The 26,228-nt window shown below is 35.5% G+C and overlaps 1 protein-coding gene across 2 annotated transcripts; it reads right to left on the bottom strand.

Moving 5' to 3' along the window:
- Positions 1-316: 316 nt before the first annotated feature.
- On the bottom strand, positions 317-26,228 carry opn4 (opsin 4). Of its 2 annotated transcripts, XM_002937570.5 has the most exons (11): positions 25,923-26,228; positions 19,162-19,304; positions 15,139-15,272; positions 10,883-11,086; positions 8,227-8,398; positions 7,746-7,907; positions 6,904-7,011; positions 5,622-5,811; positions 4,212-4,361; positions 3,731-3,799; positions 317-2,922 (listed from the first exon to the last, which is right to left on the bottom strand). In XM_002937570.5, exons 1-11 carry the CDS (start codon positions 26,064-26,066, stop codon positions 2,620-2,622), a joined length of 1,779 nt encoding a protein of 592 aa, XP_002937616.1. In that variant the 5' UTR covers positions 26,067-26,228; the 3' UTR covers positions 317-2,619. The 2 variants fall into 2 exon arrangements, with proteins under 2 accessions (XP_002937616.1, XP_031762318.1); XM_031906458.1 differs by lacking the exon at positions 4,212-4,361.

The raw sequence follows: 26,228 nt of genomic DNA, 5'->3' as shown, positions 1-26,228 counted from the left end.
AAGACTTGCACTGATCAGTTAGGCAAATGGCTGTTCCAAATGCAGACAAGAAGAGAAGGAAAGTTGCATGCAAAATAATTCCCTTGTTTTATAAATGAGAATAATGTCACTTGGAAATGGCAGACTCCATTAATACCAAATCTGACGCAACACCCTCCATGGCATCTACTTTTTAATTCATTTTGACCCATTTTTAATTCTAAACTTACATTTCTATGTTTGAGCTATTTTTTTTCCTGATTAATGTCACAAGTACATTCAATGAAAAATCAAAATAAACATCACAAATCGTTTAAGAACCACAATAGATACTGTGTTAGGAATACCAATAGTATAATATATGTGTTGTTATTATACAGACATATATAAATGTTCCACAATTTGATAATATTTGTTATCATTGACAAATTAACAATAATTGTTTGGAATAGCCTGGGAGCTTTACATCATTGCATCTCAATCTTTGGTCCATGGCATTAATATAACAGGTAACCATAAAATGCATATACTAGCTAAAACATAAACAATGCCATACAGTTGTTACCATAATATTTAAAACTATGCTTATATATATATATAGTTGTGTTTTTAATTTCTGCTAATGTTTTAATTGTCAGTAGTCAGCAGTGCCATTACATAGGAAAACAAATAACCAAAACATTTGTAGCAGTGTTTTAAATATTTAAAGGCTGAGAAGGGAGCTCATATATAGTGAATAGCTGCAGTCCCCTTCCTTACAGAGTGCATTTTATTTAGAGAAAAAAAATTCTTCTTTCTTCTTATTTATTAAAAAACTTAGACCTCAAAAACTCAATCAAATTAAAAAATGTAAAAAAAAAACTCAGCAAAGCAAAATTGCATTTTACTCATCATTCAACCAACTTTTTTAAAAAATTTAAAAACTTAATTTGAAAAAATAATTTGCATTTGATAGGACAACTCCTGCATTAACTCACCAGCTTTTAAACGCCAAGTTTTAACATTTGAATTTTTGGGCTTCATAAATCTCGAGGGAATCTACCCGTTTCACTCCGCCGGAAAATTTGCGAAACGACAGGAAAATTTGTGCATTTGCCGTGCAACTGTTTTGTCATCCGCCTCTTTTTTTGTCACCCATGTCTATTTATGTCAGCAGTGTCTTTTTTTTATGTAACCGTGCCTATTTTTCCGCACTCAATTTTGACCCGACCGTGCCCAATTTGACATGACTGCAACTTTTTTTGACGCGCGCCCAATTTTTCGGTTCTTGAAAACAATTTGCCAGTAGCAAAATGTGGAAATTTGCTGCGAATCCATGCCTGGCGAAAAAATTTGCTCATCACTAGCAAGGGCTCTCATTGAACCAATGATAAATCTGCTCCATGTTGTACACAAGAGAAAAACACTATAATATGGCAGATAGTCTGCTCTGGCACTTTTAGTATTACAGAACTATTCAGTTATTTCTAAGATACTGGGCTGGAACTTACAACCTTTTAGGCACATGTTTTAATATGTAATATATCACTATGGTCTTGTTATTGTATAGTTACTGTAATAAGTAACCCGCCACAATGTTTCAGAGCCAATGGTGCTTGTGAAAAGTATCTCTTAGGGCCCACCAGAGGTCCTACCACTTTGGGTACACTCTCATAAATAGATATAGGTTCTTATAATCCTATATGGATGGGCTGATAGGAATATTCCTAGGCTGGGGCCCACTAAAGCATAGGCTGAATGGGGGTCTACTGGTACTCTGGTAGGATAGGCATATCCTGGAAATACAGCAATGACAAGCAGACTATTAGGACTGCAAATCTGATATTGCGCCCACTGATGTTTTATTGCCATATCATTAGTGATGAATGGATCTGTCCCATTTTGATACTTTGAAAAATTCGCGAAACTAGCGAAAAAATCACCAAACAACGAAAAATTCACAAAACGCGAGTGTCGCGTGATCATTTGTTGCGTGGCCTATTTTGCCACCACCACAACTTTGATGCGCAACAATATTTTTTGCACCAAATTTTCACAGAAATTTTGCAAAACAGTTTGTCAATGCGAAAATGTGGAAAATTCGCTGCAAATCCATGCCTGCCAAAAAAAGTCACTCATCACTATACTGTATATCATTTGTTAAAATAAAACAAAAGGCTTGTGATAAAATCTACTCTTTCAATTGACCCACAATGCCAGGAGAGATTGCAAACTAAGCTAGAGTTGTGGATGATTCTTGCGTAAAACTGTCTTATAGTACAAGACACAAATTCCAAATTGTTGCAAGAATTAAAGTTTTTATAAATTTAAATTCATTTACTTTTGCCTTTGTTATGGGTGTTTTAGATATATATATAAATAAATAAAGTCACATTTGCATGTGTATCTCTAAATATCCTTGCATTCACGTTCCTTTCACTATCCAGCCAAACACTCTATAAAATAGTATAGTTATCGGTGCAAAAGTTTGATGATCACATCAATTTTCCACAGGACAATACAGTAGCCATTTTTAATATTTATGCAACAATAGCTTCAACATGGAGTGCAATAGCAATAAGAAAAACTGAGAACACAGTTAAAGGATAAGACAATTAAAACAAAAACTATATGGAATCGACTCCCTTTAGGTAGCCTTTTTCAAGATGTGTTTGCAGGTAGTAATTCATTTGAAAAACCTCCTGTGCTATTTTCTGTGTCAGAGGTGATGGTCACAATGGGCACATACTGCTTAACTTTCTCTATTTGCCTTTTGAGTTCCTTCTCTCGATCTTGACTGTTGCTGACTTTAATACCAGGCAAGGTTGAATTATGCCTCACTGCGGCTGGGCTCCCTTGGTGGTTGCTGTGCGTCACAACAATACTTGGAATGCGTGATGATGGGGATCGTCTAGTGAAAGAGTCACCCTTTCTTTGCCCCAGGCCGTTCAAATGTTTATTTGCCTTTAGCGTACAAAAAAAACATAGTTATAAGCTGTATATTAAACAAATTTGAATTCATAGCATTCAGATTCATTATATCTGGCATTGATTTAATTCTGATTCATTTCTCTGGCAAATGCTAGCTTATTTAGGCAAAAAAAAGCAACAGAATATTTCTGAGCATGATTTTTTGCAGAAAAGAAAGTTGCAGACCAGCAATAACATTATTCCCTTTATTTTCAATGAGGCTAAATAAACCTTGGGATTTTAGAAAATGTTTGAATTGCATATTTTTGGACACAGTTTCCTCAAATCAAATTCAAATCTAAATACAAGTAACCATACAGCAGATGTCATGAGTGATATGGTGGTGTTGGAACATGGGGTGGACATAACAATGATTTTTATAAAAGTATCAGAATCCCTTTTACTGTAAGTAAGTAAGTAAGCACAATGTAGGGTTCATATTGCAAATATAGCATAGCAGAAAGTAGAGGATAGAAACCTATATATTGAATATATACATTTTCTGTCAAAACCCCAATATCTTTGTGCAGTGTTTATCTGTGTTTTATAATGCTTCTAAATTTGATGGTAGTCAAATAACTAAAAAATATTATTTAATTACTTTTGTATTTGCGATTTCCATCTTTTTTAGTAGAACACCTAGCAGTATCAGTGTTTTGCTGGAAATTTTATAGGAAAAAATATGGCTTTCTTTAAACTTTTATTAATAGATCACGGTTTAAAAAGTTTGCTTGGCCTATATCCCCATTATATGTAATTACTAATGCTGACTTTGTAGTGTAGTGTTTCAGACTGAATTTACCATAATGGGAGAACTTCGATCAACTGTCCCAAGTTCCACCAAGGAAATATCATCTGCATCCATGGATGTCTAAAAGATATATAAGATATTAGTGTAAACAGCAATCACTGAAAGTCATATGTATTTGTTTTAAGACTGCAAAGTGCACACAGGGTGCATAATATAGCTAAGATATTGATCCATTCTGTTTCCTACATGACAATAATATCAACAGACAATACAACAGGGAGAAAAATTGGAAAAAAAACGTAGGGAAGGTACATCTAGAAGCAAACAAAATGATGTAAGTTCTACTGAAACTCAAAAATCACTAAGAAATGAGAAATAAAAAGGGTTGAAATGGGCTGCACCATATAATAATAATGGATGGGATAACTGCTGAGAGCCAACGTTTACCTCTGCTATATTTAGAATCTGTATATTCTGAGGGCATAACACATCAGTCAGTAATAAACAAAACTGAATTATTTTGCTGAATTACCTTCTCAAAAATTCCAGAATCATGACTTTTCAGCTTAGCTTTGGATTTTAAATCATTGGTCTCAGTGGTGTCTTTGCCCATTTCATAGGAAACCTGCCTACTGGCTGGTCTGGAGTTCACACTACTATCAGCTTCAGTATCAGTCCAGCCCTGTAATGAATATATCAGAATGAGTTGCTACCGGCAGCTGGATAAGAATGGTTGCTTATGTGAAAAAGGTTTACCTGCATAGGGAAGAGTCACTGACAGGGAAAACAGGGAGCAGAAGATGCAGTAAAAAGGAATAGGCTGAAATTTTTCACATTTCTTTTATTGGCAAAATAGATGACTGCTAGAATAAGGTAAGCATTTTTTAGTAAGATTTTGACATCTTAGACAATTCACTACATGCAATGAAATAATTCATTTATTCAGATAAATATGAGTTCAGAACAATTTCCTAGATTCGACTAGCTAAGAAAGTATCATTCAGTCACTGGTTCTAGTGAAATGTTTATGATGGTGGCTAAGATAACCACCATCATAAATGAACAAACACATGGCAGTAGTAGCCATAATAAAGATTTAATATAAACAGGCCCCATTAACTAGTGTCATGTAGCAATAGCTAGGTGGTTAAACCAGCCTGTAAAGAGAAATACAGATGCGTATGAATAATTATCATAATATGGGCCCCCTTTCAAATGCCAAGACCAATGCTGGTCCTTAATATCTATGTCGCTAGTTCTTTCAAATAACTGAAATGACCGCCAACAATAACATTCAAATGGTATATTGGATCTATGTTGTCCCCCTACAAAATTAACATTTTTTTAAGCTGCAAAATTAAAAAATTATCAGGGACTTGCTCTGTTAAATGACAATCACCACTGAGACCTAACTTGAACAAAATTATATTATATGTGAGTTCTAGCTGGAATACCAGCTGGAAATGCCTAAAGCATGTGCAATAACATTGATCTATTGACATGCACCAATCTCCTATCTTTGGATAACCTGTAAAATCTGCTGAGCTACAAGATCAATGTCCAAAACAATATAATTAATTTAATGAACTTGGTTTCTGAACCCATTTAAATATAAGCCCTATTTATATTTCAAAGCAGCCAGCATACAGAGCAAACACATATTGCATAAACCACTAGCTCATTGTCTGGCAGAGAATGAAGCTGTTTCTGTCTCTCGTGCTTTGTTTTAGACTCAAAAGTCTGTATAATTTAGTATGATCAAGTACTAGGGCTACCAAACTATTGAGGCCTTCAACTTTTTTTACTGACAATAGTAGTAGTTCCTAGATAGGTTTATTTAAAGAAGATAAACACACAGCAGAAACATTTATGATTTATATAATTTTTACCATTACACTTATTTGATTGTACAAACGGATATAATGGCAAACTGTTTACCTACCGATTCACTGTCTGAGACACTTGGCAAATGATTTTTGAGCTTGGGATGCCCACCCACGTCAGAGGACTGGCTACAGTGGCTGGTAACAGTGGAACGCCGAGAAGAAGGGTAACTGCTGTAGGACCTGGAGTCTCTGCGTTTTACTCTTAGCAATGATCCCAGGCAAGGAATATATTTTGCAATTGCCATCCTTAGAAAAAGACCACTTTTATTAAAGAATGGCATGCTATGGTATTGTGATTATTCAATAAAATAACTGATGATGAAATGATAACAACAACAATTATATAAATAGACAATGGTCCAAAAGGTTAATATGCTTGCTTGGTTTCACTGGCAGATATCTTGATTTAAAGGTACATTAAATTTAAAAGTACATTCATTCTTAAAAGACTGAGCAGGCTGAGGGCATAGGTTATCTCTGTAAGTCAGAAAATAGCATGACCCTACTTTTGTCAAAATGCTCTCAGTTTTTTGTCCTTTCTGTGCTTATCAGTTTGCGCTTATCAGTTTGAACTTTTGTGTAAGTTTGTGTTTGTGCCATAGCTCTTAGAAATTTTAATGGAACTTTGGGGCTAACTGGAGTGCCATTAAGAAATGTTTGATGGTGCAGTTAGGATTGCTTTGTAATTGGCCCTTATATAATAAGTCACAGCACATGTGATGTCAATAAAATGCAGCAATTGTTATTTAATAACATGAGAGAATTGGTCAAGGGTCTGAATAGTTTCAGGCATTGTATCTATCACAATATAGAACGCAGCATTTAACTTATGCTCTGGTCATGTTAAGGACAGTGCGATTGATTCTGCAGTAATTTGAGGATGGGGAATCTTGTTTTTAAAATATCTTAAAGTAAGTGATATGGTAAAATGTTTCCCTAAGAAGGTAAGAAATAAGCTGCAATTAGATTTGCTTAATAGTTACACTTTCATCTTTGAATCTCATGGATCTGAAAAGCATTTTTCATTCTGTCTATGGTGCCAAGAGACATCAAGTGAATGAACATGCATTTAGAAGGAGACCTGCTGGGAGCGTTATGTAAAATTGTGGTACACAGCTCAGAGGGAACACAGTGTCCAAAAATAAAGTAATTTATAACCCATATGATTTATTACTATATCATTAAAAGGGTTATAGTTTTTACCTATAGTACCATACTGCCAAAAACCTGTACCTGTGCAATATTTTAGCATGTAAATACATTTTAAGCAGTGGTTTTGGAGTCAGGTCCACTTTAAAGTCAACTATCTGGCAGATATAAATATAGATATATAGATACCGATATTTGGGATGTGTAATTGCATAGATGATAGGATTGTGAATGGCAGAAGCTTTTGCAATCACAGCCGGCACAGAGTTCATGTATGGTGTTAAGACACTTGCATATCTAGAATCAAAACATAAGAAACATAAAAATACTGGTTATGCACATAGCATCTGTTAACCAATGACATACATTGCAAAGCTTGTTAAATTAAGTGAGATGTCACATTAGCTCAGCCCTCTAGTCAATAACAGTGATATAAAACTTCTCCAAAAGTCTGCAGGGTTGAAGAACTAAGGTGAGGTTTCTATTGCTCTTGTATTCTGCCCTTTATGGGGTAGAGCTGATGTATGTTGCATACTGCATGTCTGCTATTTAAACAGTGTGGCTCTGCAGAATGTGTTTTCCAGCAATGAAAGTTCCCTGTAACAGTCACAGAAACACTGTTATACTTTCACTAGTGTCATCTGATATCAGTTAACCTATCAGTATGCTGGGTTGTGGATGCAAACTGGGTAAACTTGGTAAACCTACACAAACATATATGAAAGAACATATAAGAAAAACCCTTGTGCCCCTCCCCAAGTGCTGGTGAAAAATCTGGCATGGCAGAGAGCCATGCCAGGATGCACAGCTCAGACCTTTTCTACATTGTAAAATTGTACAATGCTGCATACCATTATCAATAAAGTTCTGCATACATACAGAACAGTCAATTATAAACAGAGCCCACTGTCACAAATTATGGTGATCATTAACTTGTGGCTATGGCACGTGAAAACTATCAAGGTCTTATATCAAAAAAGTGCATGCAAAATTCCGAATCACTGGCAAATCTGTAATATTAGACCAATTACCCTGCAAAGGCCACAAGGGCCACTGTAGAATATGGTGACCATGAAACAACATAAAGGAGGATTACAATCAGAGCAATTTTTGCCATTTTCCATTCATTCTTCATTTTCTGATACTGTTTATGAGATTCCTTATTGTCATCTGTGCCTATTTTCTGAACTGCCCTGTTAAGAAACAAGCAAAATAATTCAAATATGTGGTGTCACATACAATGTAAAGGTATGTAGGGAATGTGGGGATATTTATATATATTTATGTATATGGAGTCACTTTTAATTTTGTAGCACTTGGGCAAAGTTTTAAATGTTGTTGTTACATCTATTTGGTATACAAGCTTCAATGAGTCAGGTGACATAAGTAATACTAAGAACATAGTGTAACTGGTAACATTACTAGCCACTGTTTATAAGCATATTTTACAGGATATTCATGGCTCTTTTATATAATATATAATTATATATAGCATTAACATAAACATTATACCTGTTTGTATTTTTGATGGCCTTGAAGATAAAGATGTAGCAATATATAATGATAAAAAGAGGAATGAAGAAAACAAAACAGAAGAGAAGCATGGTATATGCTCGAACAGATGGAGTGAAGGTCATATAATCCCAGGTGCAGGATGTCAGGAGACCCTCGGGCACATATGCACCTTAAAAAAATCATAAGCAACAAGGTTTTGATTTACTCTTTTTAATTTCAATGATCAAATATGACATCAATATGTGGTGTCCAATATTTTAAACTCTAGATTACCAATTTGTTATTTTCATATAATCAGTTAATGAAAAAACATTGTAAAAAAATCTAAATGTAGGTAATTTATCATCCTATAAGGGCAAATACGCAATAGATATAGAGATACTGGCCTATGAATAGGAAAGCCAGACACATACAAGGTGCCACTAAGAAGCTTCAGTCAGCTCAGTCTCTCACCATACATTGACCAGTGTAGCAGACTGATCAGGGGAAGAAATCTCCATTCTGCAGCCCATCTCCTCTGCCCATATAGCTTTCACATACACATTTACAAAGTAGCAGCTAAGCTTGGTCCTTACAAAAGATTGCTGGTGTTGGGCTGGAGTGAAGATGAGGCACAAAGCAAAATCATTTTAAATATAAATACATCGATGGCACATGTGACTGTGCATGTATTGGACACAGTTTCATTTGTTTTGAAATTTCTTAGAAGCAGGCATTAAAAATAATATAGCCTGCAAATAAAAACTGATTCAACTCAAGAAGTAGCATACGTGTAGGGAGTGATTCACAAAATGATCTCGTCAGCACACTCACAACACAAATCTTTGATTCGGTGCAAGTCACACGATGGCCACATCCATCCACCAATCCAATATGTTACTAACAGACAGCACCAGCCTTTACTGGAATAAAGGTCCTGCTAGTGCCAGGGTCAGAATAATTATTCCAATAAAGGCTTTTAAAGAAGATATTGTCCTGCCAGCACTGTCTGTTAGTAACTTATTGCATATGTTTATGGGGGCCTGAGCATCTGGGGTTTTTTAGATGAAATTATTAACATGGTTTTAGAGTTTTTTGAAACTATGACTACACTCATTTCCACAAAAACCACAATGTCTAGTAACTTATTAAAAGATCTGAAATGAAAAAGCACAAACAAAAAAGAACATGGAAAAACGTGAACAATTAGACTTTTTTGCACTGACGCACAAATGCTAGTGTCAAAAAAAACCCTGAAAACCTCTAAAACCACGAAGCAAAGAAAGATCTTCCATATAAAAACTGATTGTCAAAAGGACAACTGCCATTGACTTATACATGTCAACAGCATTTAGATGGCATATTTTTTTTCTTTTGGATTTGTCTCAATTTTGTCACATAAATTACAAAAAAAACCCCACTTTTCACATTTTGGCACCGAAAAATTGTGAGAAAAAAAAATCTTTTTGCATTTAGCAGTTAAAGGAACAGTAACACCAAAAAATTAAGGTGTCTTAAAGTAATTAAAAAAAAATAATGCACTGTTGCCCTGCACTGGTAAAACCGCTGCCTTTGCTTCAGAAACTTTACTATAATTAATCTAAACAAGCTGCTGTGTAGCAATGGGGGCAGCCATTTAAAACTGAAAAAGGAGAAAAAGCAAATGTTACACAGCAGAAAATAGATAAACTCTGGAGTATACAATGGGATACTGCACAGCTTAACTGTTATCTACTGAGTATCCTGTGCTTGAATGGCTGCCCCCCATGGCTAAAGAACAGCTTGTTTATAAAAACAATAGTAGAGTTTCTAAAGTGAACACACCAATTTTACCAGAGCAGGGCATTAGTACATTATATTCATTCATTCATATAGTCATTATTTTAAAACAATTTCATTTTTTGATGTTACTGTTCCTTTAACAGACTATAGTAAGCAATGTAAAGCTCTGGCAGCTATGGCCATCAACTAATTGTCATGCACTGAAAACAACTTTCTAAAGCACTGCTAATGGCCCATTTTGTATACACAGTGCAGCTCTTATGTAAATTTACAAAAAAAAAAAGACTTTAAAGAACTGGCAAGAACACAGAGACTTAATAAGGGTGACTTATTAAGAGTATTGTAAAGTGTCTGGTTTTTACTTTATATGAATACATAAATGAGTCATACAAAACTGTTCATTTAGAAATGTAACTGCATTTGAGAAACAAAGGTTTCAACATCAGACATGGAAAGGTGAGAACCATAAAGCTATGGAATGTGCAACACAAATATGTCATATATGCAGATACAGATTCATTAAAGATAGGGATAGCTGCATTATTAGACATTTATTTATAAAACCAATCCAATGAGCTGATGAATTTGCTAAGTGCTGCCCTATGTATTTTGATATGTTCTTGATTTAATAAGTTTTTTTTTTGTTTCCTCACTAATTCAGTCCCAGGCAAAGGTTGTTAATCAATTTTCCATTCCAGTGAATTGAAAAGTGAAGTAAAAAGTCTAATCCTCATAGTTTAAATGGCTAAAAATTAATTACAAGCCAATAATCTCCACTTCAGAGCAAGTACATGGCATTTAAATCTCATCAGTGCAACAAAGACCACTGTCTGATTCTTTATCCATGGTATTTGTCAAGCACACTTCATAATTGGTCAGACATTCAACTTACTCCAACCAAAGAAGGGAGGCAGACTCCATGCCAGAGAATACAGCCAAACACCTGAAAGGATTAGCACTGCCCTTTTCTTGGACATAACACCAATAGAGGTGAGTGGTCGTGTGATCACAAAATACCTATCCAAAGCAATCACCATCAGTGTGATCATGGAAGTAATTCCAAAAAGGGCTCCACAAAAAGCATATAGCTCGCAACCTATAAAAAAAATAGAAAGCATATGTCATCATTTCAATGGTCTGTAAAGACTAGTATTTGTACAGCTCATATTTGAAGTCATTTCAGAGATTTGTAAAAGTTATTAGGGCTGATTCACTAAGGTGCGTTAAAACGAGCACTATTTATAGCATGCGTTAAAAATTTTATCACATCTAATTTTTCGTGTCTTAACGCACGATTCACTAAAAGGATATTTGTGTTAATTTAGATGCAATGCTGTTTGCATTATTTAAGTTGCGGTATTTGACGCACACCATATTAGCCATACACGCCATTACTTTTGGAAAACTACTGTACTGAAAATGCCCATTTCCCTGCAAACTGGAGGCTGCATCACTCTAGGGCCAACACATACTTGAATAAATCCCACTGCAAAGTCCATATTGTGTTGCCAAAAGCTCATGAACCGTACTTTTCTATAATTACCGCCTGCTCCAAGTAGGTGTTAATTTTCGCACAGACTAATGCGATATTTAGCGCATCTAAGGGGCTGATTTACTTACCCACGAACGGGTCGAAATGAGTCCGATTGCGTTTTTTTCGTATTGATCGGTATTTTGCGATTTTTTCGTATGTTTTGCGATTTTTTCGGATTCTTTACGAATTTTTCGTTACCAATACGATTTTTGCGTAAAAACGCGAGTTTTTCGTAGCCATTACGAAAGTTGCGTAAAATCTGGCGATTTTCCGTAGCGTTAAAACTTGCGCAAAAAGTTGCGCTTTTTTCGTAGCGTTAAAACTTACGCAAAACTTTGCACCTTTTAAGTTTTAACGCTACGAAAAATGCGCAACTTTTCGCGTAAGTTTTAACGCTACGAAAAAAGCGCAACTTTTTACGCAACTTTCGTAATGGATACGAAAAACTCGCATTTTTACGCAAAAATCGTATTGGTAACGAAAAATTCGTAAAGAAGCCGAAAAAATCGCAAAACATACGAAAAAGTCGCAAAATGTTCGTTTTCAAGTTGGAACTTTTCCAATTCGGGTCGGATTCGTGGGTTAGTAAATCAGCCCCTAAGTGTCTGTGAATCATGCGTTAGTATTATTTCTGCGCGCTAATTAACGCAATGCGATAAAATTAACGCATTAGGTTGTGCGCTATTTAACGCATGCGATATGCGACTTAACGCACTCGATAATACCTTAGCAAATTGCGCGTTTTTTTGCACGTCAATTTTAATGCAAAAAAAGCATGCGATAAGCGTTATCGCACTTTAGTGAATCAACCCTATTATGTTTAAAGTGCTTCCTTAATGTGTGCACTCATACATTCTTATGATGGCTTTCGTAAAGTAAAGTGGCCTTGTTAGACAACATAACCTGTAGAATTTACAGTATAAGGAGTTTTTTTTAGCTTGTTTCATGTGAAACCCTTGATCCTATCTTCAGTTCCCAAGCATTAAAAATTAAGTACTATGCCTGTAAACTAAGCAAACTGTAACTTTATAGTCACTCATAGGGTTTGTTCTCTGCTTATACTACATAAGCAGGTACAATACTGTTTTCCTTTCCCCACCCTTTCTTTTAGAAGAGAATAAAATAATATAGTGTGAGTTCCCTTATACAGAGAAAAATGTATCTATTAGGAACATCAATTACATCAACTAATTGTTGAAGAGTTAGCAGGTAATGGACCTGGTTGTAAGGGGGAAGTTGGACAGGAACTTAATAAAAGAGGGTTTGAGCAGATAAATAAACTTGGAGGAGGAACCCCTAAATTACCTTAGTGATTGAGCTTGTCTATTAACATTTTGGAAGCAGGTACAAAAACTAGTGGGAGAGAGTGTAATTGGTACATTAAGGGGATGCAAAAGGTGGCATATTACAGGACACATATTGATCAAACTAGGAAACCTTCTGGATTCCTGGCAATTGAATATATTGTATGATTCAGCAAAATCCTCTTGCCAGATTTTTTTTTTTATATTTAATTTTGAAATTTCACATGGGGCTAGCCATATTCTTTATTTTCCAGAGTGCCACAACCATGTGACCTGTGCTCTGATAAACGTCAGTCACACTTTACTGCTGAGCTGCAAGTTGGGGTGATATCACCTGCCTCCCAGCAGCTGATCAGCAGAACAATGGGAAGGTAGCAAGATAGCAGCTCCCAGTAGATATCAGAATAGCACTCAATAGTATGAAATCCAAGTCCAGCTTGGGACTCATCCAGTTACATGGGAATAGGGGAAACAATAGGTTATCTGAAAGCAGTTCTAATGTGTGGCACTGGGTCTTTCTCAGACACAATGCACTGAGATGGCGCCTACACACCAATAATACAACAAAAAAACCTGCATTTGTTGGTTCAAGAATAGAATTTTAAATGGTGGAGTGAATTATTTGCTATGTAAACAGTGTAATTTAAAAATAAAAAGTGTACCATAAAAATCATGACAGTATCCCTTTAAGCAGTTAAACACCATTCTTCTCTATGAGGATGTGTTGCTTAGCAAGAACTAATACTCATCTGAATCTTTACTCCCTGAAGCAAATGTGGAAAATAAATAATTGAATCTGTTTCAGTATCATTACTTTGCAGTAGAAAATATATCACTGAAAAAAATGTTTGTTCCCTTGGTAAATACATTTTGGAAAAAGGGTAGAGGTGGCGCATGAATTTTGTGGGATGCCAGAAAGCTGGCATACAGTATGTGCTGTGATGTTGACACATGAATTGTGAGGTAGAAACTAGGCCTGTTGTTAACTGGCACATACATTTTCGGAGGAAAGGGAGAGCTGACACAAACTTTAAGGGAAGAGAAAAAGAAAGACCTACCACAGGAGTGTGAGTGGGACTCATGGGACAAACAAGCTTAAGATAGTGGAAAAGCTGGTAAATGAACTTAAAGGAGAGAGTTAATTTGTGTGTGTGGGCATGTATGTGTCCATGGGTCTGTTTAAATTTGCAGTAACTGAGTGGAACCCACTTTATCATTAATAGCACAAGGTGGCATAACTAGCTATCCACACCTGATCTGCCTCCCTCCCCTGTCAGCCATAGGTGCCATAACAGATGAAAGTGAGACACAGAGGCCTGGCTAAAACTGAACTAAGCTCTATCAGTACCCAAGGGTGTTCTCCATCTAGCCCTGGTGCCTTGTTCACATTAATTAAACCTGTGTGTACATTAAGTAAACCTGTGTGTACCATGTCCTGAGTAAACCACTGATTGAGCCAAAAATGCCCCTATCAGGTGGGTCTGGTGCCTCTATTGTATACACTGAAGAAAAGAACTGATTTAGCGCATTTGCCTTTTCTGTATCAGTTATAACCAAATTGTCTCCATAAGTCAATTCAGCCACACTCTCAACCCGCATCTTTTTATGGTTTTAGCCTCTGCCGCAATGCGCTCCTCATTTTTAATCTTTGGATTGCAGCTCCTGTCAGTCTGACATGTATTTCTTGTCTGCTGTTTTTTAAATTATTTGACTATTCCTGCTTGAACAGTGCTACAGATTCTGCATCTATTTAAAACAATCTTTGCCTCTTTATAACTACATGTTATATGGCTAAAAGTATATGGACACCTGACTGTCCCATCTCTGCAAACTATGGATCATACATTGTGAATGGGGTGATTATTGCTCTGAAAGAAGAAATGTCCTTCCCCAAACTGCTGACACAATGTAAGAAGCAAATCATTAGAATAAGAATGCTGTTATATGTGGAATCTACAGTATGTCTGTGATGGGAATGGCTTAAATGTCCAATTCCAAAAAATAGACAAGTCATTGTCATACTTTTTGACCATTCTCTGACTTACTCCATATTCCCATAGACAGAGTGGCATGTACATGTAATGGGGAGACAGGAGTTTGTGGTGGATAATAAATTGGTAATCAGTAGCAAGGGCAGAACCAGGGAAACAAAATATACAACACAGTGGTAGAAGATAAGTGTAATCTTCTTTCTCAACTAGTAAGGTAGCTGAAACTGCACTTTTATTAAATCTGCCTTCAAACATTTGGGTGGGAAAAACAGGTTAAAACTTTTAAAAATACATTTGGATATTTCATTCATAAACATACCTTTCTCTCCAAAGATCCATCTTTTATGCAGACTAGTTGCAAAAAATACTGGTGCCTGAGTTACAGACATTAAGAAATCAGTGATAGCTAGGTTGATGATGAACATATTTGCAGGAGATCGAAGGCTCCTACTTCTAAAATGAAGAAATAGAAAAAAATACAATTATCTAAATTTCAGAGATGCAGTTATTTCACAGAACAGTGACCATATAGCCCAGCTATAACACTGCATTGCAGAAGTTGAATTGGGTTCAGATTAGCTAGCAACTTCCACATCCATTAATTATATAGCATGGTTTTAGCTACTGCCCTACTGCACCAGTTTTTCATGCTCAGCAGGATATTAACGCTGATCTACTCTATTGATTTTTTGGAATTAGGTCACGTCAAGCTTGGAGGGTAGGGGCATTTTCTACAGTTGATGAGATTAACTTTGACTTACAAATATGGAGATTACGTAAACTGATTTAATTATGCATCATTTATTTCCATTCATAGGAAAGAGAACAAAAGAGAAGAAAAATTGTACACATTAAAATAAAACATCCTATATTTGTATCCAGAAATACTAATATACAAGAAAAACTTTGGCCATTTATGATCAATCAACCAGTGTTTTTCACAAATTACTATGTGTCCAAATTGTCATGCTTATGTGCAGTGTATATCTGTAATTTTGTGCAGTATACATATAAAAAATGTAAACACTGAATAGGCTTTGGGCCAGTATTTTTTTTTTTGCAATTTTTTTATTGTCATATGGGTAAATAAAGTTGCACGGTATGCGCATTTCACTAATTTTAAATCATTTCGCACTTTTTTTTAGCAGTTTTGCAAATTTTTCAGTTGAAGAAAAATGGGACAGATTTGCTCATCTCTAAAAATATATGTACTGAGGCTGTTTTACTAACATGGGTACTGTATTAATACAAATTTATTTGACAAGCAAAATTCATTTTTCTCTGAGACCAGTCTGACAATCATTACATTGTGCTACATTGGACATGGAAAGTTTTCCACAATTGATCACATTCATTTAGACTAACTGTGTTCCTAATGCAATTGGATATGGTAGCCACTTGGGCTCAGCCATATTTTCCCCTGGTTTAAACTGTTGTATAGATTTTGTGTTGAAGGGAAAATAAACAAAAAAAAAACCAAAATATGTTTACACAAGCTTACTTTGACAGTTTAATAGGTTCAAGGATAAAACTACAGAAGCTGTCATAACTACTTCTACTACTATTTGCTATTTTGAGGGGTGATTTAGCACTGGTAAATTTAAACTTCTGGACATCCTTCTGTGTTCCTCAGCTGATACATAGTAAATCGGCTGCTAGATCCTAATAAGCAAATGATAAGTTCAAATCAAAGTCCCTGTCTCTTTACTCTTATAACATAAACAGATGCTCACAGATTGTCAAGTAATATATCCAGGTTTTTGTGGAGCATTTGAGTAGATATGCATTGGGAAACTGACGCGTTAGTACAGCTATGGGATCTGTTATCCTGAAACACATTACCTAGAAAGTTCAGAATTATGGGAAGGCCATCTCTCGTAGGCTCCATTTTAATCGAGTACAGACAGGTATGGGACCTATAAGAGTTCTTTCCATAATTTGGATCTCCATAACTTAAGTCTGCTAAAGTTAAATATTGAATAAACCCAATAGGATTGCTTTGCCTCCAATAAGGATTAATTATATCTTAGTTGGGATCAAGTACAAGGTTTAATTATTACAGAGGAAAAGGAAATCATTTTTAAAAATTAGAATTATTTGCTTTTAATGGAGTCTATGGGAGATGGCCTTTCCATAATTCTGAACTTTCTGGATAACGGGTTTCCAGATAAGAGATCCCATACCAGAAATTAAATTTTTTTCCTCTGTAATAATAAGACAGTACCTTGTATTATATCTTAACTAACATATAATTAATTCCTATTGGAGGCAAAACAACTCTAGTGGATTTAATTAATTTTTAAATGACTTAAGCAGATATGGTGATCCAAATTACAGAAAGACCCCTTATCCTGAAAACCACAGGTATCAAGAATTCTGGATAACAGGTCCCATACAGGTCCCCTTTAATCTTGGTGAAAGGATGTGAATAACATAACGATAAATATGTGAATTAAAATGGATACAAAATTACTGACTAGGGATAGTGTTAACTAGAAGTGTATGCGGAGAAAGAATACAGCCAGAGTAAGCAGTAGAGGCATGTGGCTAGGATGCAAAGGCAGGTTCTGGGTACATACCTCTTCTGTCGCCAACCTCTTGTCTAGGTCCCTGCCCCCCCCACACACCACCTGCACATCACCTTTCCCTTTACCTGCATGTACTTTTCCCCCTGCCCTGTATGATTGTTCACACATAAGTGCAGGGGGTGGTGGTGAGAAGAGGCTGTGTTGCCTAGGGCATCTGGCTGGCTGGGCCTGCCACTGGGTGAAGGCAGTAGTGTTAGATTTCTTGTGTAGGATGTATGAAGAGGTCAGTTTGCTTAATAATCTAATAAATCTGCTGCCCATGTATGGGAGTTGCTGAGTTGGTGTGGCATTGGCCACTTTCTGCCAGCATTCTTTCTACATGCAACAAACAGGATTGTAATAAATGTGAATCCATGTGAATTTAAATTAATTATTTTAATTACTGGTGCTACTGTGATGCTGTTAAAAACTATTTTATATTGTTCACTATGATTGTTTGATATTATGCAATTTCTTTTTAGAAGGTGGGAGCTGAGTGTAACAGATTTTCTAAAGTTGTCAACAGTTTGAGAAATCCCTGAAGTAAACTGGATATGTGTGACCTGTTCACACGGTTAAAGGGGTTGTTCACCTTCAATGTCCAAATCTTATTAGACCACAAACAATGCTCTCAGCATGTTAGAAAATAATTTTTTTATAAAAAAAGGCCACTGTAAAAACTACTTTTTATACCTGTTAACTCAATCCTTCTCCTGTCTCTTTGAGGGAAGGGAGTGGCCTATTTTGAACCTGACACACTGAGAACATCCTATATGCTTACATCTTACCCTTACTTTTTTCCTATTGGACCAATTCATTGGTTACTTGTACACTCTAAAGGTGGCCATACACGCACCGATAATATCGTACGAAACCTCGTTTCGTATGATATTCGGTGCGTGTATGGTATGTCGGCGAGCCGACCGATATCGCAGGAAGCTGCTGATATCGGCCGACTCGCCGATCGGACCAGTTTGAAAATTTTGATCGGGCGCCATAGAAGGCGCCTGACCAAAATTTCCCTTCAGCGCTGAATCGGCAGAAGGAGGTAGAAATCCTATTGTTTCTACCTCCTTACCTGCCGATTCAGCCCTGAATGGTGTGTGGTGGATCTTACGAAACATCGTCAGATTGCCACGTGTATGGCCAGCTTAACCAGTTGCATAAATTGAAAGGTCATTATTTAATTTCTCCCTTGCAATGACATAGGCAAACAGACTCAGCATATCACAAATCTAACATAATTGTATATTAGATTATCAGCATTCTGTCACAGGCATAGGAAGGAGTTTCAGACTGACAGGAGACACAGCCAATAGTCTGTTAACAGTACTGAGCGTGACATCATATAAGAAAGTAAAAAAGCAACTGTAGTGTTTATTGGGGTAACTAACCCCCCTCCAGCAAAGGGTCTGTGCAGAAGTGAAGGATCAGCAGGGGGATAATTCTGAGGTGAATATCTCTTCAGCTGCACATTTTTTGTTAACTGTGTACAAGGCAAAGATTGTTCTATTAATGTGAACTGTTAGATCTGTGAATGTTGTAAAAAGGTGAAAAACCCCTTTAAGCATAGAGAAGATATGTGAAAAATTGTTATACAAGATATTTTTTTATTGTGCACTGGTCAAAAAATTACATTTATAATAATGTAAGAGAAGGAAATTTTGATTCTTGATGAAGGATCATTGTTTCCAACCCTGTAGCATATGACTTGGAAGTCAAGGCATTTTTAGCAATCTCAGAAAAATTACTATTTACTGTAAATAACTGAGTACCTGCAGAAAGCATAGATGACTAGAAAATTTCCCAGCATGCCTGTAATTCCCACTGCAAGGATGACAGCACCAACTACATAATGCACATGGTCTGGAACATCAACCGTCGGATAGACATGGTGAATCTCATACTGAGGTGTTTCCTAAATAAAGCAGATGATACAAAAATCAATTATGTGGCAAAAAATAATGCATATTTTAGCAATCATGAAACTTGCAAATGCATTATAATATATGTATACACATGTTTTTATATTGCAGGAATGTGGTTCAGTGGTACAGGAAGCAGGTGTTTAGATTGAAAATAGAATATTTGGCCTCAGGATTGAGGAATCCATTAGTGAGACATGCCCTAAAAACAAAGTTGCAGCTGATTCCTCAGTCATCCTCAGGTCATCCATTGGGACAGCAGAAGAATGATTGTGAGAGTTTTAATGCAGTATCAACAGGTAGTGGCCACAATTAACCAAGATTTGTCAGCATCTAAATAATTATCAGTGAGGGCCACAAAGAGAATGAGAATATTTTTTATTGGTACAGGAAACAAAACTGCAACCAACCAACTCCTAACTCACTCCACTCACTCCTAGTGACTGGTCAAGAACTGGTCTGGCATTCCTGGACATTTAGCATACAACCTTCACATGTGTTGTGGTATTATGTCCGCCAAGCTTGAAACAAAAATTAAGACAAAAATAAAGCAAAAACAAAGGCATTATGTTTGGTATAGAGTGTGGATATAACAGCCAGGAATAAAGCTAAGTTCTACCCTGCAGTCTAGCATCTCTTTGTGGGTTCTTCTAGGTCTGCTACACCCTGCACAGGGTCATTACAATCAATTAGCACCAACAAAACAAATTCTTGCCACTAATGTTCCACGAGCTGTAAATTATAAATGTTGAAAAAGGTCTATGGAAAGGAAAGAAACAGGAATAATAGGGAAAAGAGAATGAGGGTATATGGAAAGATTGCTAAAACAAGGAGGAAGAGTGAAAGTAGATGATATAAACAGAATATAAAGTCAAATGAGTGGTGGCACAGCTATAAAATAATTGAGTTATTGTTGTAATAATGAGTAATAGTGGCAATGGAGCAAAGAAACAACGGTTTCTGGTTCAAAATACAGTGTACTTCATCTTTCTTTCAATCATTTGGACTGAGTCTACATTCAAGGCTGTATCATATGAGTATAACCTATAATGTGCAATTACTGTAGATTCTGTCCTTTATACTAGTCCAGTTCAAATGATGTAGATAGAAAGACTGTATAACAGAAATTCTAAAGTGATGCACAACTAACAGAGTGATACAGCTTCTCACAGAAAGTAAATATGGCTGAAACAATATTACGTTTGTGTAGTCATATTATTCAGACATTTTCTGGCATGTTTTATATCCCCTTTCACTTCTTATAGGAAATTAGAACAACTTGTAACCATCTGGCAGTGTGATTATCTTATGATATGCACCCCCCTCCCTACTCACCCATTTACTTAAGTCAAATCTTCCTTGAATAAATAGAACATTGACTTGAAATATTGAGTTTTAACACTGTTAAAAGAGGATACATTCAGAAACAAAACAATAGTCTTTTATGCTATCTATGATCATTGAAGTAGTCTGCACTAACGAATCACAGTTATGAGAAAATAGAAAGGAAGCATAGGTCTCTTTTCAGTGATTCCGATAAATTCAGTGTTAGTACAGTATATAATAACCTGTTTAAATCTGTTTTAAGGCAATATAAAATAATATATTCATTTCTTTAGAATACATGGCAAAGTGGCTGAAAGAAAGGGGGAAGATTGAATGTGAATATAAAATAATTCTATGTTACTTACTTTATAATTTTAATTAGACAAAGATAAAGGTAAAATAAGGTATAGTGGCCTTTTCACACAAGACACATTTGAAGGGATAAAATATATGTATATAAAATTCTTACTGCTTTTAAAATACATGATTAATTAATCAATTTGATAAATGTTCATTCATTAATACAAACATACATACATACATACATACATGCATGCATACATACATACATACATACTAGAGCCAATTGCCATCGTCCAAATGATCTGATCAAGTTCAACTGCAACATGTTTAAATCACCCCTTTATTCCAGGTACAGAGCCATTTTTTTCTCTTTGAATTCCAGCTAAATGCTTCCATCCATGTCATTTTTTCATGTTACAATATTGTAGTGTTTTATGGTTTATTATTCTTATGTTAGTTAAGCTGTGTGAATCTGCCTCCTTTCTTATGACAAGATCAGGACTTTAGTTACTTATTTAATTAGGTATGTTGTCCATTTGGATATTGCTCAGTTCATGTTGATATATTACCAGGTCAGTATTTCATGCTGATTCAATTCAAGTTTGAGTTTGTCTGGCATGACATTTTCTCTCCTGCTCTTTTTCTCTTTTGTTGAAGATCCCTTTTCCCCTTTTTCACTTAAATGTAAAAGCCTGTTTTGGAGATTAAATCCTACTGAACAAATCTGGGTTAATACCATCTCAATAAGGTCTATCGTAAACCATTGAAACAACAGTTACATACATCTCTTTACCATAGAAAGACAAAACTTACATTTCAAGCTTACAAGTTACATTACACACTTGCAGCACCACAACTTAAGACACATGTATGAATATTTTATCCAGAATGCTTGGTACTTAGAGTTTTCCAGATAAGGCATCTTTCCATAGTTTGGATCACAATACCTTATGTCTGCTAAAAATAAATTCAACATTAAATACTGAATAGGATGGTTTTGCCACCACTATGGATTTATGCAACTTAGTTATGATCAAGAACAAGGTACTATATTATTGGAAAAAGTGGAAAACGAAATTAGAATTATTTGCTTAAAATTGATTCTATGGAAGATGGCCTTCCTGTAATTCAGAGCTTTCTGAATAAAGAGCATCCGAATAAGTGATCACATACCTATAGATATAAAAAAAATCTAGAGACTGAAAATGTATTGCAACAGCAGGAGAAATCTAAATTTTTAAGGCAAATAATAACCCTGAAAGCAATAGGCTATAAATTATAGTAAGAGAAAGGTTCCACACCTCCAAAATGTCCCTAACCTCATAATGTCTTTATCTAGCTCTTATTTGTAACATTGCCAGGTATGCACAGAATTTCCTGATAACATTCCATGCATATACAATAAGCAATAGCAGTAGCCCATTCCTTGAGCATGTAAAGTATTGCTGGCATCAAGGAAACCACCAATCAAATAAAAAAAGATATGGCACTACTGGAGACCAGTCTACATCCTTTAGGATTTGTGGGTTATTTTAGGACCCAAGGTTTTTAATAGACTCTATATATTGGACTGACCAATCTCCTTAAATCATTTTGATGTAAATGATGTGGCTGTAATTTTAGATATTTAGATATTTATTACAGCAGTGGCACTGGCATAGGATGTGCCCCTAGCATCACCCCCTGTATTTGTATTACATCTATGCACCAGTGGCAAAAAAGGAATATCTTTTATAAAGAATATTCCATAGCATTCTGATCTTGTGAAGCCAAACTAATTTGTTGCTCTTATTTACTCTGTTGTGAAGGAAACAGTTGATTAAAACCAATTTGAGGCTTTGTACAGAAGATTGAATAAATGTGACAGCTGTAATTTAATATCAGTTGCTCTGGGAAATAATTAGTAAGTGGAACATTTAACTGTTCACATTTTAGTTTCGGAGATAAAAGGTGAGGCCAATTAAATGAGATTAGATGTATAGGAAATGTGGCATTTAGAGTGTACATACACAAGTAACTGACTTAGATTGCAGGTGTCCAATCTGCATCCCTCCATTTGTTGAAAAAACTCCCAGTTTCTTTTAGTTCAAAAAGATTGCCTAGAACTTTATGAGCAACTGGACTTATGTAGGTTGGACTGCAGTTATTCAGATTAAACTCATTTTTGTTTAGTTGACCTGCAATAAAAGGTTTTTTAGTTTAATGCTCAAATACCAACTCTGTTAATCTGTCACAACTTTACTTTTTACTTGTGAGCATAGTGTACCTAATCAGCTCTATTTGATTATACCATTTAAAATCATCAAGCCCTGACTGGACATTCTGTTTACCCTGATGCTGAACTTCCTTACCCTACTCTAGTATGCTTCAGTTAAACACAGAAGTTCTTAAATCTTTCTGAAAAATCTTAAAACCAATTTCAGTGACGCAGAAGACTGCAATGGATTAAATGAGTGGGATAACTGATACCCTGTAATAGCATTAGCTGCAATACCATTATATCTGTTGGAATATTTCTCAGTGGCATCTGGAAAACCTACAGAATGAGTCTAAGGTGAATGGCTCAATAGAGGGCCAATTTACAGTATAAACAGTCAACAACTGACCCTGAAGTTGATCTTAGTTTTTTTTAAAAAATTGTTTTAGTAACAGATTAAGATTTCTGGATAGTACTAAAATCAGTACAATAAATCAGCCTTTGAAATTATGCAACAAACATATCTGCCAGTACAACCATTTTAAAAAGAGAATTCACAGCTTTCACTATACAAATCCTTTCTCTACCTTAAGATAAAAATTCCTATTTTCTAGAAAGATCTACTGGTAACTAAGTTATCAGACAGATTATAACATGGGTCCCCACTGCTCCCTAAGCTCAGCAAACTGTCAATAGCAAAGATCACGTGCTGTGAAACAGCAGAGGATGGGAACTAACTGGAGCATCTTTGGAGACACAGATCTTCAATGCTAAAGGTTTGTTATGGCCTTTGGTTGTTAAAAAAGCCCTAGTTATAAGGTATTTCTATCCTAGTTATTTGTTGAGCTTTAAGTTGGCCTTTAAGCACCAGACTTATCCAGCGTTTTTTTTTTTTAATAAATCAGATTTTTAGTACCTTTAATTACGTAACTCAAGCACTGGAGACCAAAACTGCATTGTATATTATAGAAAAGGACTTACCAGTGCTCTGTAAAGGGAATTACCATAATTTTCTGAGAAATGCTATCCCTACTTATATAGAACAATATCTTGCAGGCCTAAAGCTGATGTTGACGTTCAGTTTTATTTATATTATCCAAATGCATGTCTAGGAGAATGTCCATTAAGGATTCACATATCTTAGTCGCAACAGGGGGCATGCATATTTTTTAACAGTGCCTAGCCTTACTTATTTATTGATAGTGAATCCCATCTGCCGCTGAACCACAACTGCAAGCATGATCCATCCTGGGGGGATTCAATTATTATGTATCATTTCAGTGGGAATCAAAGATTAACTGCTCTTAATACCCTCTTCCAAGAGAATCCAATGAATAAAACTGGAATGGATACAGAATCATGTCACACACTACTTAAAACTATAATCAAATGAAAGAATGTAACTCAGATCCATTCTTTGCACACCATTCTTAAGTTAGTTCTCTTCCCTATCTATGTACAAATAGTACCAATAATAGCAAGTGAAGATGTCCCGCACTCACAGGTCTTAGGTGAAATAAAGGTGTTTATTCAATCCACATCTAACGTTTCGGCTGCCTCCGCAGCCTTTCTCAAAGACAAAGTGAGAACACAAACAGTGCACTGAAAAAACCACAGTTTGGCGCCAAAACTATGACGTCACAAGATGTGTGATACATCTAATTAGCCTATACGAGTCCAAAAGAACAAACATATACATAAGAGTCAAAAAAACAAATGTCAAATAACGAGTATACATAATACCGGAAATTAACATACAATGGGGGCAGGAAAACAGTAAAATAAATACAAATAAGAAACAAAAATAGGAAATACAAATAGTACCACATAGATCAACAGATTTTATTTTAGTTATATGGCAATTCATTAAAACTTTTAGAAAAATCCACATAGATTAGTAGATCTACTGCAACACCTCTGTTGAGCTTCCAACCTATGACATTATAAAAGGAAGTGCATTTTTTTTACATCATCTGTTTTATAAAGCTATTCTGATTACTACTTATAATGGACATTTTGTATAATATATAACAAACTTACCTGACTATAATTGCCGGGTTGAGATCCCAAAAATGTTTTCAATATTTAAATTAAATCAGCTTTCTTGACACCATACCAGATAAGGAGGAGAAAAGTCTGAGAAAATCAAATAATGGCCTTGCCGAACTATGCTAGTTTATGCAGAACTACATATTTTTATATAAAATTAATGTTTCTATGTAATGAAAACTGTAGGTACCAATAAAATTGCTCTCTGCATATATGTACGCATGTATAAATAGACACTTTCATGTTATATATATATAAGATACATAACATACATTTCAGTAAACAGTGAATTACTTATATGTGCATATTAGTGTCACAGTGATTTGCACATGCACTTAACAGTATTTTCTAACTGTGTTCATACGACAAGGTTATGTAAGATCATGCAATATTATAACAAGATTAGGCAGCTCATACAAATATCCCCTGTAATACTCGGGCATTTTTAGCCTTGCTAGTGCTGGGATGCTAACTGTCTCCAAGTTACTGCATCAGTGTTATATTTACATAAGCAACTGGTACATATATTTGCAGAACTTAACGTGACCCAGCATTTACTATTACATTTCTCTTATAATTCTCTTATAATTCCAATGATTCTTACAAAGTGTAACTAACATTTTAGGAACAAGGGGTCCTGATATAAATGTAAGTGCAGGAAAAATCATAATCATCTTCCACATTATGCAGAGATGTCCACATTAATGAATTACATGCAAGAAAACATAGAACTTACCGTAGTAACAATTGGTGGCAGTTCCACTAGTTTATAAGAATTAACTTCTGAGTTATTCCAGGAGTTTAAAGATTCCAGTATCCTGGAGCAATTGGCATCTTGCGGAGGACAGGTGATGCCTTTTCTTACAGACTGATAATTCATGTTTTTTCTTCTTTTCACCAGAACACAACTGAATGGCTAGTATAAGCTGAATGACTGCTTTGCTTTCTTTGATGAGTGTCCTGTCTTTTGCCGAGATGTGAAATGCTTCTGTGTGTAGCTGCAGAAAGCTGCTTCATGTGCAGCTGATGGTAAAAGTGAATC

This window comes from Xenopus tropicalis, chromosome 7 (assembly GCF_000004195.4).
Source record: "Xenopus tropicalis strain Nigerian chromosome 7, UCB_Xtro_10.0, whole genome shotgun sequence".
Taxonomy (NCBI): domain Eukaryota; kingdom Metazoa; phylum Chordata; class Amphibia; order Anura; family Pipidae; genus Xenopus; species Xenopus tropicalis.
The sequence above is the reverse complement of the archived record's forward strand: the minus strand, read 5'-3'. Positions and strand labels throughout refer to the sequence as shown.